The following is a 14,348-nucleotide window of genomic DNA, read 5'->3' on the forward strand; positions in this document are numbered from 1 at the left end:
ACAAAAACTAATAAACATGAATGGCCACAATGTGAAAACATATTTTTTTGACACATGTTATATGGTAAAAAAATGTCCAATACATGATCTACACATGTTTGATTGAAATGAATGTACTCTATATTTAAAGGGACTGTACACCAGATTGGCACCAAAATTTTTTTTCTGTAACGAATCTCAGGACAATTATTTAATAAAATGTTTTTCTCTTTGATATCATAATTGTAAAAAAAAAAATTGAGTCGGAAACAGGTTCGAATTGGTGTCACCAAAATTGCAGTCCAGTGTTATATAGTGATGAAATGATTATCGAGTACAATCGATTAATCGTCACTGACAATGCTAAGTCGATAATCGATAGTGGTTGTCCAAAATCGATGTCGCTAGTGTTCCTTCCGGTAACTACGTATTTTTTAGTTTTGTCGTCAAAGTCAAGTAAATGTCGATTTTTCTTGCTGGTCTATTCTCATTGGGTTAATTTTAACAAGAGACTGGTCACTCTCTTACACAACATTCGGAGCTTCTCGGCAATTTTTTTCAAAAACAACCTCGGATGTATTTGGATGGTTTACATACTCAAAAAGAGGTACGTTAAAGTCCGCTGCAAGTAGATCGCGTAGTAATTTTATTTAGCAGTTAAACTTGATGTCTTTACTCTTGAAAATCTTAATTATGTTTGCAATAATACACTTCACTGGTAATCAACTTAAACTTAGATCAATTAATACAACTCTAAAACACTAAATTTAATCAACGATATAATTTCAAAAAATACGAACTACTTCAACTGATGAACCGGCATACATCCGAGGTTGTTTTTGAAAAAAATGGCCGAGGAGCTCCGAATGCTTACACAAATGCGGTGAATGTAAACACTTTTGCTTAGAAACTAATAAACTCTCCCAAAATTACAAATTGTTTTAATTGTTTATATATTTCATAAAACCTTCTTCAATTACCTGTCTCTTTGGTGTAGTGGGTCCGGTCTTACCTGCAAATACCGGGGATCCCGGCTAGATGCATTCAGTTTTTAAACCTTATCGTTTGTAATTGACTAATTTACTTTTTTTGTGAACGTTTTATGAAATTAGGATATTCTAATGAATGCTCAATATAACAGGTTATTGAATGTTAAGCTGGTTCACAAATATTTAATATGCTTTTACATGGATAAAATGCTAAGATGGCTTACTTGATGTGGTGTGTACCATTTGTTGAATTATTAAGTATGTGTTGTGTTGTTGTTTTTTTGTTAAGTTATTAAAGACAGAAAAAGGTCATTGAATTTTACTTACTGTTCCAAAATTCATGACTATAGCATCACACGTACTGATTCCAGGTTAAACCATTTAAGTGATCATGATGATACTATGTATAAAAAATGTATCAATTACTGATATTATGAATTTTCGATTATTGTCCGATAGTAAATCGAAATGCTTGGTCCAATTCGATTCGATTATCGATAGCAAATGGAGTCCAATTTTCAAACACTAGTGTTATATCCACTGTGCTACGAAGGCTTACCTTAATGGTTGGAATATTTAAGCTTTATACCTAACTTGGTTATATCACGTGATAACATTGACTAGCCAATCACGCATAAGGAATGAATTCTACTAGGTAGACATACCTAGTAATCTTTTTTAATGGGAAAATACGAAAAAAATGCGAAAAACAAATTAATTGTTAACTATATGGTACTTCAGTTACTAAATTTCAATGCATTGTACACATCGATACCAAGTTCATGTCAGTTTTTGACAATTTTCTTTTTTTTCGCTGTTTCATCATACCGAGTACAGCCCCTTTAACAAGAGACACACATAATATATAAAATGTATGCAGGTAATTAGTAAATTCATCGGTATTACAAGTCCTACATTTTAAATTTAAAAATGCAAAAGTCTTTCAATTTGCAAGGGCATGGTAAAAACATTAACACACATGTAACAATGTACTTGAATTGATTTTGACTTAATTCATCTACTGCTACCTTTCAACTTTAAAAATACAATGTCCTTTGACTTTAACTAAATGTAAAATAGGAACTCGTTGTCTAATTAACTCCGCAAATACTACAGAGCCATTCAGAATGTGATCTTTTGACTGCCTTCTGTTTAGGTCAGTAAATGAACAATAGGCTATATCAATTTGAATGTTTACACAATCTTTGTAATTTGAACAAATATTGATCATTAATTGATTGGCATGTTACAGAGTGCTGAGTGTATGAGTAAAATGCAAAGTCAGAGGTTCATTTGTGATTGAAAACCTTGTTTTGATATGTTTATTTCACAGTTTTATTACTGAGTATCATTAAATGTCTTAATTTGGAACAAGGGAATACTGGAATTTTTCTAATGAGGTAACTTTAGTATTGTGTTTATGATAGAATTTATAATTCAGACTGTCAAAATTATTGACCTTTCATAGCTTTCCCTTTTGCAAATATCAGTATTCATAAAGCTAACAATAATATACCTAAGGCCAGAGTTTTTTTATCTTTAGATTTATGGGAGATTTTTCAAAAAGTTGGGTAAGGAGGAGGAAATAAAAATAAAAATAAAATGTATAAAATGTCCCAAAGGAGAAATAAATAAAAATAAAACGGATTTTTCTCCGATTTTTTTTATTTTTTAAATCTTCTTATATCATGAAGACAAAACACACCTTACTTGTGTCAGCTATTTCATAGTCTGAAAAAAGAGTGATAGATCACCATAAAGTTTCAAAAGCATAATTAAAAGATCCTTTTAATGACTGAAAATATTGACCTCAACACTGTGAGTTCAAGCGCTTATTGAAATTAATTGTATATATTTGTTCGAATGCATCTATGCATATGAGGTGCATATATTATCAACCCATGGATTTTAACCAATGAAACATGTCAGTGTAATAAAGAAGTTTAAATGGCCAATTCTAACCTTTTGCCCACAATATAAGCATATCCTTTCCATTGAAACCGTCTCCGTGGCCTAGTGGATAAGCGTCCGCCTACGGAGCGGGAGGTTGTGGGTTCGATCCCTGGCCGCGTCATACCAAAAAGACGTTAAAAGTTGGTACAAGTAGCTCCCTTGCCTGGCGCTTGGCATTTAAAGGGTAGTGCTTGGAAAAGTGGTGTACTCAGTACTGGTTTAACCCAGGAAAGTTGTACCCCGTGTATCGGTGCTTTACACCGAGCACGTAAAAGAACCAAGGGGTCTCTTCGAAAAAAGAGCTAGGGTCTCGCACCCGGACTTCCTTGTATCCCACCACTGTCTCTTCAGCGTGCTGTCCCTTCAGCAAAAACAAAGGACCCCGTTGGAAATAAGTGCTTGCACTTTCACGGGTTATCCTTGATCGCAAGGTCTAAAGAAATACATACATTGTGAAGTAATCAAACATTGAACACAGTTTCAGACACGGTATAATAAGGAGGTCAAATGTGTTTTTCTGTCTTTAACGAAATAGCACCGTGACAATTTACCGTGATGTGGTTTTTATATAGAAAATATAACCAAAAAAAAAAGATGAAGCTCTGATGGAAATTCCTCTTCACTTCAAAGTTTGACAGGGCTTACGGATACACAGACAGTCAAAATCTACATTTATGTACTTCACCAAAGAAAATTCGGGAGCATTAAGATAAATTTTACAAGTGTTATATGTTTCAAAAAAACAGGTCTAAGAACTGATTTTAGAATCAGTCCTGAAAAATATCCTTCTAATTCCAGCTATGCCCGTTGGCAATAAGCAACGGATAAGTTTGACTTCTTGCACTGACTGCCAGATATCTTATGTTCAGATTTTTTTCTGTTTTATCGGAAACACACACTATGTTATTATTACATCATTTTCAGTATTCTATAACGATTTAAATTCTAACTCATTATTAAACTAATTAACAACTACGAATATCACGATACCTTGTGTTTTTCTCTTCAAATATGTGATCGTGAAGCAGTGTGTTCAATGCTCCCCAGAGTCAAATTCAGAAAAAAATATCCATTTTGACTATGATGAACACGATATCATTTTGCAGTTTGTGTTTGTCAGAAGCTATACATTTTTGCGCTGTAATCCAATTCATCCTTGTTAATATACGACGTGCGCCAACGACTTTTAATAGACAATACAACCCACGAACTTCTGTCTCCTTATTTTGACCGGAAGTTTCGCAATCATTCCACGAAACGCGAACAACATACTGAATCTACCAAAAAATCACAATAAACACGCTCTAAGTTCACCACGGTTTGATTTAAATAATGAAACATAAACATCGGAACGTTTTTGTAGTAAAACATTTCTATATAGCTGCAGAAATTGTGAGAAATAAGGGATATGACAAAAAGTACTTTCACTTTTGACAGGACGTTGTTATGGTAACGAGTACCTGTTCTGTTTCCGCGCGTTTGACCGATAATGAATGACAATTGGTACACCAGTTGGTTCTGAGATATGGGTTATAGAACACTAATTTTATTTTTTTCTTAACATTGGAGCAACGTTCGTCGGAAAAAATAAAAATAAAACTACGAAAATGAATTTTATTTTTATTTGGGTTTTGCAATATTTAGGTACGGCGCTCCCGTAAATCTAAAGATATAAAAACTCTGGCCTAATGTTTTTTAAGTTTTTCATTATTTTATAATGAAAATTTAGTTGTTGATTGCGTTAAGCTATTTAAATTGAAAACTTGAAGAAAAAGTTTATGTTTATATAAATGTGTATAATTAAAAATCATTCCTCAAAGAGAAATTCCTTTCAAAAGATTTTATCTTTTTTTGTTATGCATTTTTAATTTTGATAGCCAGAACTAAAAGGCACCTCTATAAACATGATTCCAATTTTGATTTCATAATGGTTGTTAAATGGATTTGGTAATTTGATTTTCTAAATAAGTGTTCAAAGAGTTTTATTCTTGTTATGGAAATGGAAAATGAATGACTTAATGTATTTGGAGTGTTATTGTTCCCCCAAGGTGTAAGTGGGGGAGATATATTAATCTTTGGATTAAAAGTGCAATGTCTGCAGAAGAATAGGTAAGTTTTTGTTGTTGATTAGTCTGATCTGCAGATTAATTCTTAAATTAATGGATCATAGATCAGGTTTTTGGCCTTATACATTTTTCGGTTGTGCTACTTTGAGATTTAGAAACGTCTTACAGATTTAAGTTCTAAGGTTTTTGGCAGGGGCAGTTTTTTAAAAATACAGCTGGACAGGCGAGATGTTAAAAAACATTGAGGTATCAATTAGTTAAATGACAGTTATAGGATACAAAGTTAAACCTATTTTGAGAGTGGTCTAGTGGTTTAAGTATCTGTCACTCACCCAAGTGGTTGTGGATTCAAGCCCCAGAGGTGGTATGTATCACATTCACTCTCTAAAAGGACACCAGCTGTGATTTATACGCGTGAAACAGACTCAAAATGATTCATAACAGTGTAAAGCTGTCTTCAAAATGAGCTTGAATAAATTAGTATCCACACCAACCAAGAAACAGGTGTATAAGAATAGGTCTTTCCACGCCTGTCAGGTTTGAATTTCTACATGATTGAATATTTTTCCATTCTTTTGGGAAGGATTTTGTTAGTTACATGATTAATTAAAATTTAGTTATAATTAATTGACTTAATACTTTACACAACTATTAAGAACTGTCCTACAATTGGGTAACATAACTCCATATTAACCCTAAATACAAATTATGGCACTTGATTGACTTTTATAGTTTACTCATTTTAATATTATATTTTACTCATTTTAATATTTCTAACAAGGATTTCACAATATGAATAACTTTAGATAGGTTTGACATATGGCGACCAAACTTGGAAAATAGGAAGAGTTTATAGAGACTTTTCATGTGATTGTGTTTTGGGCCCTGCAAGTCAAAGTCAAGGTCACTGTTGTTAAAATAGAAAAATGGTAAGTACTGAATAACTTGATTTAGAATAGGGTGACATATCGGCATACCAAACTTGGTATATAGAAAGAGTTTATAGTGACCTTTCAGCATCATGCATTTAGGGCCCATAATTTGGTCAAGGTTACTATTATATATCCTAAAGATAGATAACTGTTTGGTACTGAATAATTTCAGTTAGGCTTGTAATATTGTGACCAAACTTGGTATGTAGGAAGAGTTTATGGAGGACTTCCATAGGATTGTGTTTGGGGCCCCTTAAGGGTCAAGGTCACTGTTACTGAAAATAGAAAAAACAGTTGAAACTGAATCTCATAATAAAGTCTGGAGTTCTGTTGTCAATCATTGAAAACCTGGTATTGTTCCATTGCAGCTATTCTTGTTTACTTTTTAAATTGACTTTTTTATTGCTTTTGACAGGCACATATTACATTATTGTATTAATTTCTAAATAAAGCGGCATATCTTGGAGCGTGCTGTCCTACAACAGCTCTTGTTTTATTAAATACTGGTTCTTTGAATAATATTTGAAACTTGATGTCCATGAATGAAACTAAATTGAACCTATAAAATCAATATAGGATGGTTTTATTATCCCAAAAATCTATAATTTTCAGGTCCATTTCTTTTTTATTTGCCATTCAAGCGTCAGAAAAATGTTTAAAAAGACCCTGAGTCTGATTAATTAAAATGTGCTGTTAACATTTTTCCCCCACTGATACGGTCAAGAAACTTGAAAGGATAAAATTTACATTAGCTTTAGCTTCAATACAAAGTATAAGGAGTTTTAAGGTAAAGAAATGACTCCTGTGAGATTTTGTCATTCCCTGAATCATTTATAGGTTACTAAACAAATAGTATTGCACTTAAATAATGAAAATATTTCCAATAGTTTTTTAGATTGTAAAAATAATATTGAAATGTTCATTAAGATGTTTTAGAAATTGTGATGTATGCTGTCAATGGTTAATGGTTTTAAAGAAAGACCTCACCTGTGTTACCTATATTGTGACAATGAAGGGTGCAAAAACAATATTTTACTTGTTATGAATCTTAAAAAGATATGTTATAACATATCATTCAAGTTTGTCATAAAAACTGGCCACTGCACGATTGTCAGAAGCTAATGTCCATTTCGCTCCTTAAGTTGATAAGCAGGCAATATGGATGGTACTTGAAGTGCTATATATCATATCACATTTGGTTCTTGTTTGAATATTCAAGGCAGTTTTGTCTTTGAAAACTGGCCAGATCAACAACTATGGTCTAGGGTGAAAGTTGAAGTATTTACATATATTTGTAAGCAGTTAAAGCACTAAAAGTATTGGAATGCAGTTTATATACTCAAAACCAACCCACTTAAGACTTTTAAAGACGATGTTTGAACAATTACCATACAGGTTCAATGCCTATTTGTCATTGAACTCTTGGGATTTCCTTACATGTTAATAACACATGAATTTTATATGACCTGTTTAAAACTTAATTCAAAGTTTATCTAAATAGTTTTGAAATTTTCCCATTCAACTAGAAAAGCTATTATGACAAAGTTTACAATTTCTTAAATGTGCATAGATAGTTATTTATTCAGTATTGTGGACTTTTTCAGTGTTTGATTACATTTATGATGTGGAAATAATAAGGCTACCATGTTGTGTATATTTTCTATGAAGTATGATTATTTCATCAATAGTGAGATTTAGAATTGGCATTCAAAAACTGTTTTTATATTCAGCATTTGATAAATTATAGCTAATATGGCATTCTGAGAGATATAACAAGATCATCGTAAAGGAAAACCTGTTTGCTTAAGTATTTGTATTAAATATGAGAGGAATCAAATCTTGATATATTGAAACAAGACGTTTCTTTTAGTAATTTGTAAAACACAGTGCAAACAAGATATCAAAATTGGATGAATATTTACGAAAAATAATATTGAAACAAATATAATATCAAGCTGAAACTGCTTTGGAACAAAATCTAAGTTGTTTGTTTTATTGCATCGTGTAAACCTGTTGTAAGTTTTGATTGGTTGATTACAGCGTGGGGACTTTCCTGACCAGATTCCAACACGAGAGAACGGTGACGCAATGTATTACAGCCCAGAAAGAACGTCTATGAACTCTCTGAAAGGAGGAAACGTGCAGGATTCTATGCTATCACTTTTCCCTGATGATGACAGTGGATTCAAGTAAGATATGTTTGAACTTCATGAGGGGGGAATATAATTTCATACTACAGTAGTACATTAAAGTTCAATTTAACTGCAGATGAGGTTATTACAAAAAGGTCAATTCTTGAACTTGTGGTGCATAGGAAGGAAAATGCTTGTTCTTACTGAGTCAGCTTTTGGATCATGGCTAGATTTTTGTGCTTAATTCCAAACTTTGACACTTTGGTGTTTACAATATGATGGATTTTTTTGTTATTCATTGTATTTAGCACTGTTGTAGCTCACACAAACTGTGTTTGATTCCAGCTCAACCCTAAGATCAAGAAGCAGATCAGGCTTATATCTGTCGGACGACTTAAGCAACTCTTCACCCAGAATGAATCGTTCACGCTCCATGTCACGTATTCACCTGAACGCCTCCCAGGAACTTGACCCTGGGCTCACAAGCTCCTTACGGGCCCGGCCCTTTGAGTTCTCCCTCCGACATCTCAAGGACAATCTCGATGACAGTGAGAACAGACGAGTGGTGCTCGTACACAAGCTGAAAGAAGCTCAGGAAACATTAGAGGTTCGTTGTGAAGTTGATGTACCTGGAAATTCTTACTATGGTGTTTCAGCTAAATAACTAATATGATTTACTAAAGAAAAAATGTTATAAAAAGCTGCAAATGTAAAACATATTTCACTGCACAGGAATTTTATGAATTATTTTAAATAGGTTTCTTGTAAGATGTTATGGTTCTGTTTTATGAAATTGTTACAGCATTTGTTTCACGCCATTTTCAGTTACAAAATGACCGACTGAACAGAATAGAAGGAACTGCAAAAACAAACTCTGTCCTTGTTGATGATCTCAAGTACAAAGAAAAGGTAAATACTTGGAAATAATACTATGTACCCGGTAACTTCAGAAATATTTTATCTGAAGTTATGAGACTTGGTACAAATGCTTGAAGTGCAATACTGAACAAGTTTGCCAAGTCTCATGTTAATAAATTATAATAAAGGGTTTCCAATTCATAACAGTCAAGTTTTAGCACGACAATGACACTCGCACTACCAGTGCTAACAATGATCTGACAATATCAACTTTTTTCTTGTAACAGCTGAGGTATAAAATATTTCTGAAGTTACCGGGTATGCCCCTTTATAAACAAAGAAAAATGAATGAACATTGTCCTCCACTCTCCATGCTCTGTTATTGGCCATGTCTTGTATGAAATGTGTTTATGATATTGATATTTTGATTTTAGACTTATTGGGATATCCTAAGAGAGAAAACTGGTTCAAACAGGGTTTGTTAAGAGTTGCTAGATTAGGTCTAGATATATATGAATGGTATAAAGAATGGTGGAACTTTGCAAATTACGCAAATTTGCTGATATCAGTTTCAAAAAATTGCTTCTAACAAGTCTGATTCTTGTGTTGACAAAGCTGCTTTGTACTCCAATGTTTAGTATTATAGTGTCAAATTCATATATATCTGTTAAGTATTTAAATCTCTCCCAATGAATATATTGATCTTGGAAATTGAAATGATTGATTGAAATGCTTTTACTATTGAATATATTGTTGATCAATTGTATACATACTTATATAAATATAAGAAATGATTTTTTAAGAGGTTTAAATCATACCATTAGTGCTTTCTTAAAGGCCCTTAAGATGCAGTATTAGAGTTATGAAATATAGAATTTTTTTGAAAAGATTAAAGACATTTACTGTCATGAAAGATAGAAATATATGTATAATTGTAAAAAAATTAAATTTACAAAGAAAAATAGTAAAAATTAAAAAAGGAAAATTTATATCCAGGACCTCTGGATTGCCAGAATAGGTCTTTACCACTGGACTGCTGAGGCTTGTAATGTTACACTATAAACACTTCTCATGATTATATTGGAATTTGTCAACATTGCAGTGAAAGTTGTCAACATTCAAACGTTTATGTTTTACATGTTCAGTGAACATACTTTTGAAAAAATTGTCTTTATATAAACAAATACACTGACCAAAGACAAGAGTGTGACTTTAATGAATACAAATGTTAGACTTGGACATGACTATACTCAAAGAGAAACATAAATGGCAAAGATAGGCTGACTATTTTTGGTCATTTACAAAACAAGAGCAATATCCTGCACTGTCTGTTGTGCATTATTTGCCCTCAAGAGACTACAAGCTAACTGTGTGTGTGTGTGTGTGTGTATTTCAGGGGTATCGAGACAAGTTGGACCAGCTAGACCGCTCGGAGGATGAGAAGAGCCTGCTGCGCTCGGAGAACACTCGACTGCGTGATGAGATGCAGAACAGGTGAATAACCATCATCGTCTTGATTTCTTTTTACCCTTTGTGTGTTTGTGGACTAATTTGGTGTATGCTTTTAATTGACTTTGATATATCTTGTTGAATCTTTTTTTATAGATTTGCAAACTTATTTAAATAGTTTGTTATTTAAGTTTAAGCCAGTTTATTCAAAGTGATGGTATTTGAATGATATTAAGTTGAATATAAGTATTTGTCGTCTCATCTCCTACAATTAACATATTTTTACCAAAGACCAGTTTTGATACCTACTTGTTTTGCAGCATATATAAACCATACCTTCATACAACAGACAGGTACATTTGTGAGCTAATGTCAAGAGTCTCTTTGTATTGCTTTGCAACTGATTGTATAACTGAATAAAACTAGCTTCATGCCAGCCTTAAAAAAACAATCTAAAAAAATGGCATTTTGTTTGGACAGTCAGTTGCAAAACTAGCCAGCGGTGCACCCAAAAAAAAACACATGTAAAAATGGCAGTTTGTGTACCAGCTTAACAAATTTATGTTTGCTAGCATAGAATTTTCAACATCTTAGTACTTAAGGTTAATATTAATTGTATTCCGATCAAAAAGTTCTTTAATTATTCCCTAAACACGCTCACCTAAAGAAGTGACAGGTACGTTTTCTCAAGAATCTATCAAGCGCTTTGTTATCATGTTTTCACATGTTTTGCACAGTGTGTTCACTTGATGTTTGCACAAATTATACACAGACATTTTCCATGTTTTACAAGTTGATGGCTTTAATTCATGCTTTTTCTGTAAATGTAAATTAAGCAATCATATGAAAACAATGCAAGTTGTATGGAAAAATTAACACCAGGTAGGATTAAAAGGGTTGTTGCTAGTTTTGCTTGTAGATAAAGTGAATGTGTGAACTTTTTTCATACTATAAGTGTAATTTTCTTGTATAAATATTTGTTTTGTTTGCATTCAGATGTTTTCAAGGTTAAAAATCATTAAAACACATTACCCGGTAGGTAAAACTGTTACATACATTAAAGTTGCATTTTTCAGGTGCATTGATTTCTGTTCACAGATGCTTCTTTACATAATGAGGAGATTTGTCCATACTTAGTCTATCACCTATCTCTGTCATGATAGCCTTACTTCATTCTTTTTTCTAAAGTCTACCTTAAAAAAGTTGAAAGTAGGTAAAAATGTTAAAAATCTGTTTGTTTGGCTGTTGTAACAGTTGTTGCTCATACTACTGTTTGCAAATGAATTTAAGTTTTGAATCATTGAATGATGGTGGCTGTAAGTGCTCCCAAATTTGTCTAATGAATGTCAAATGAAATGCAACATCTATGGCCCCACTTCAAAGAAGCCAACTACAGTCATCAGCAGTTTGCATACTTTGTCTTTTCCCCAAGAACTGCTTACTGAAGAGGCAGTCTCATACTCTGCAAAGCATCCATACTGTGCATGTACACTTTTCATTGGTTTCACATCAACTGACCAATTAATTTTAGCTTTAAATTACAGTCTTAAGAATGGCACTGGGACAAATGGGAACTGTTTGAAGTGCCAAAACTTACTGCTCAAAGTTGCTTTTAAGGTCATGCAAACTAACCATATCATGGATTGAAAGAGGCATCGCAATCAAGTTATATTTAACTGAATGACGAGTATGACTTGCTTATTTGCAAACAGTAGTAATTACTGAATAAACAGCATTAGAATTATCAGAGTACATGTCTATAAATATTTTGTGCAATTTTAGTTGATAATAGGGAAATTGTCGCTCCATTCACATCTATATGTGAAGCCATTGGTGGTCGAGCTTGTGTATACATCCTTACATCCCTGCCTTAACATTCATTGTGTGTATTGCAGGATTGACAAGCTGGACTTTGCTCTGCGGTCACTGCAGGCCCAGCATCAGGTGGCGGAGACGGAGAACTACAAACGCAGCAACCTCCTGGAACAGACCACCTCTGCACTAACGCTACTTGAAAATGAGAACCAAAAACTTAAAAAGGTACAGATGAAATAGAACAGAACAAACATAGCAAAAAACTACCAGCTTTTACCTGACTGAAAACTATATTCGATAACTTTGTTCTTTGCCTTTGTAAATTTGCAAGATCAACCTAGGTTTTACCAGACTTGGCTGGTAGGTCATACAAGTTTCACAAACCATAACAGAGGCAGGAAGGGTTGCATGTGATAAACAGGAAAGATAATATAGAGATTCTTAATACTGGAATACCAACTCCAGGAACTAAACCAGCAGGCGAACACCTCGCTACCATCATCTTGCTTAAAATACCACCGTGAAGCAGGTTAACTACAGGAAGTTTAGATATTCCTCATTTCATTAAAATAACTATGGACAAGAAATCTTTCTCTAAAGAATAAAGACATAAAAAGAACATAAAAAATCTGTAATCGTTATTTAATATATTTGCTAGAAGTATTTTCCTTCTTCAGGACAAGGACCAGCTGCGGCATGAAATACTCGTTGCTAAGGAGGCGATGGAGATGGCTCGGGAAAAGTTCAGCCCCATTGAGGATGAGAATAAACACATGAAGTATGAGCTGGAACGTGTCAAGGAGGTGAGAAAAGTTGGGGTGGATCTTTTCAGATTTGAAATACAATTGGCATGCTTCAATGCCTTAACTTAGGACATATTTGTCAATTTGGAACATAAATAAGGAGTGGCACTTGAAATCTGAAGACTAATGAAATTGTGTTTCAATAAAATGTATACGTAGTCATATGTTTATGAAAGTGATAAGAATTAAGATAAAATTATTGCCTCTTCCTTTGAAACTGTGCTCATAAAAAAATTCTGCAATGTAGTTATTTCAAAAAGTGCGCTGGGTAAAGCTTGTAAGTAGAAAAAACATGCCATTTGCTAGGCGGTCTAACATGTATATTCAATGTACAGCTGACACATTATATGTTGTGAACCATTTAGGTGTTCTCAGAAATGAATGAGGTAAGATGTATGTCAGGATTTTGTTCTGTTACCCTACTGTAGTCTCAGGCCCCGTGTCAGTAACCGTCCTGTACCTCTAATGTTTACTTGAATGTGCATTGATAACATCCATGGAGAGTTAGTTATTTATTCATGTCATAAATGTTTTGGTGATGGTTTTGATATTTCCTTTTTTTTTAACTGTGATATCTGGACATCCATTATGACAAATATATGCTAGAAATATCCTGACTTTTATCATCTTGTCAAAGAATAAAACTGTATGATTATATAAAAATTCTCAAAAAATATATATCATGCTGGGAAATGTTTCCAATTAAACCAAGTTGGAGCAACTATCATTCTAAAAAGTGTTCTCACTGGAAGATTCTATCTCAATACTTCGATACACCATGGAAGCTTCTGTCTCAATATTTCGATTAACCATAGAAGTTTCTATCTCAATATTTCAATACACCATGGAAGTTTCCATCTCAATATTTCGATACACCAAGGAAGTTTCCATCTCAATATTTCGATACACTATTGCCCCAGATTATTGCCCAGTTTGCCAAAAAAATAAAAGAATTGGTGAAATTACTATTACAAAAAATAATTGGCAACTGCATAAGAAATGTTGTAATATTTTCAACCTATAATACAACATAACAGGAGAAAGAAAGACTGTTCCACAAGGCTGAGAACGCAGCCTCAAAGTTGAATGAGCTCAAGGACCTCACAGAAACCATGAAGGACGAAAATGAGAAACTGGCCGCATCTTGGAAAAGTCTGTCAGAGGTAGGCAGAGTTGTGCTGCAGACCAATATGTGGAAATAGATATACAAGATACAAGAATCTTTATTTGAGTTGGGTTTTTGATAATAAGAAACATTAGCTCAATGAGCTATTTTCTGACATAATATGTCATAATTGTTTTATCTATACATTTCAGTATGCATTGATGCAAAATATTACTTTAAAAATCAGACGTTGAATATGTTATGGGT

The 14,348-nt window shown here is 33.2% G+C and overlaps 1 protein-coding gene across 11 annotated transcripts in view; it reads left to right on the forward strand.

Moving 5' to 3' along the window:
* Nucleotides 1-14,348, forward strand: part of LOC128228922 (uncharacterized) — an 83,246-nt gene that overhangs the window by 8,501 nt on the left and 60,397 nt on the right. For 8 of the 11 annotated variants that reach the window (XM_052940478.1, XM_052940475.1, XM_052940473.1 and 5 more), the window contains exons 3-10: nucleotides 7,960-8,108; nucleotides 8,397-8,658; nucleotides 8,877-8,960; nucleotides 10,306-10,403; nucleotides 10,679-10,711; nucleotides 12,254-12,398; nucleotides 12,851-12,976; nucleotides 14,014-14,139. In XM_052940478.1, coding sequence (XP_052796438.1) covers nucleotides 7,960-8,108; nucleotides 8,397-8,658; nucleotides 8,877-8,960; nucleotides 10,306-10,403; nucleotides 10,679-10,711; nucleotides 12,254-12,398; nucleotides 12,851-12,976; nucleotides 14,014-14,139 — 1,023 coding nt within the window. The remainder of the gene's footprint in view (nucleotides 1-7,959; nucleotides 8,109-8,396; nucleotides 8,659-8,876; nucleotides 8,961-10,305; nucleotides 10,404-10,678; nucleotides 10,712-12,253; nucleotides 12,399-12,850; nucleotides 12,977-14,013; nucleotides 14,140-14,348) is intronic. The other 3 variants (XM_052940472.1, XM_052940482.1, XM_052940479.1) reach the window with 1 other exon arrangement.

This window comes from Mya arenaria, chromosome 3 (genome assembly GCF_026914265.1).
Source record: "Mya arenaria isolate MELC-2E11 chromosome 3, ASM2691426v1".
NCBI lineage: Eukaryota > Metazoa > Mollusca > Bivalvia > Myida > Myidae > Mya > Mya arenaria.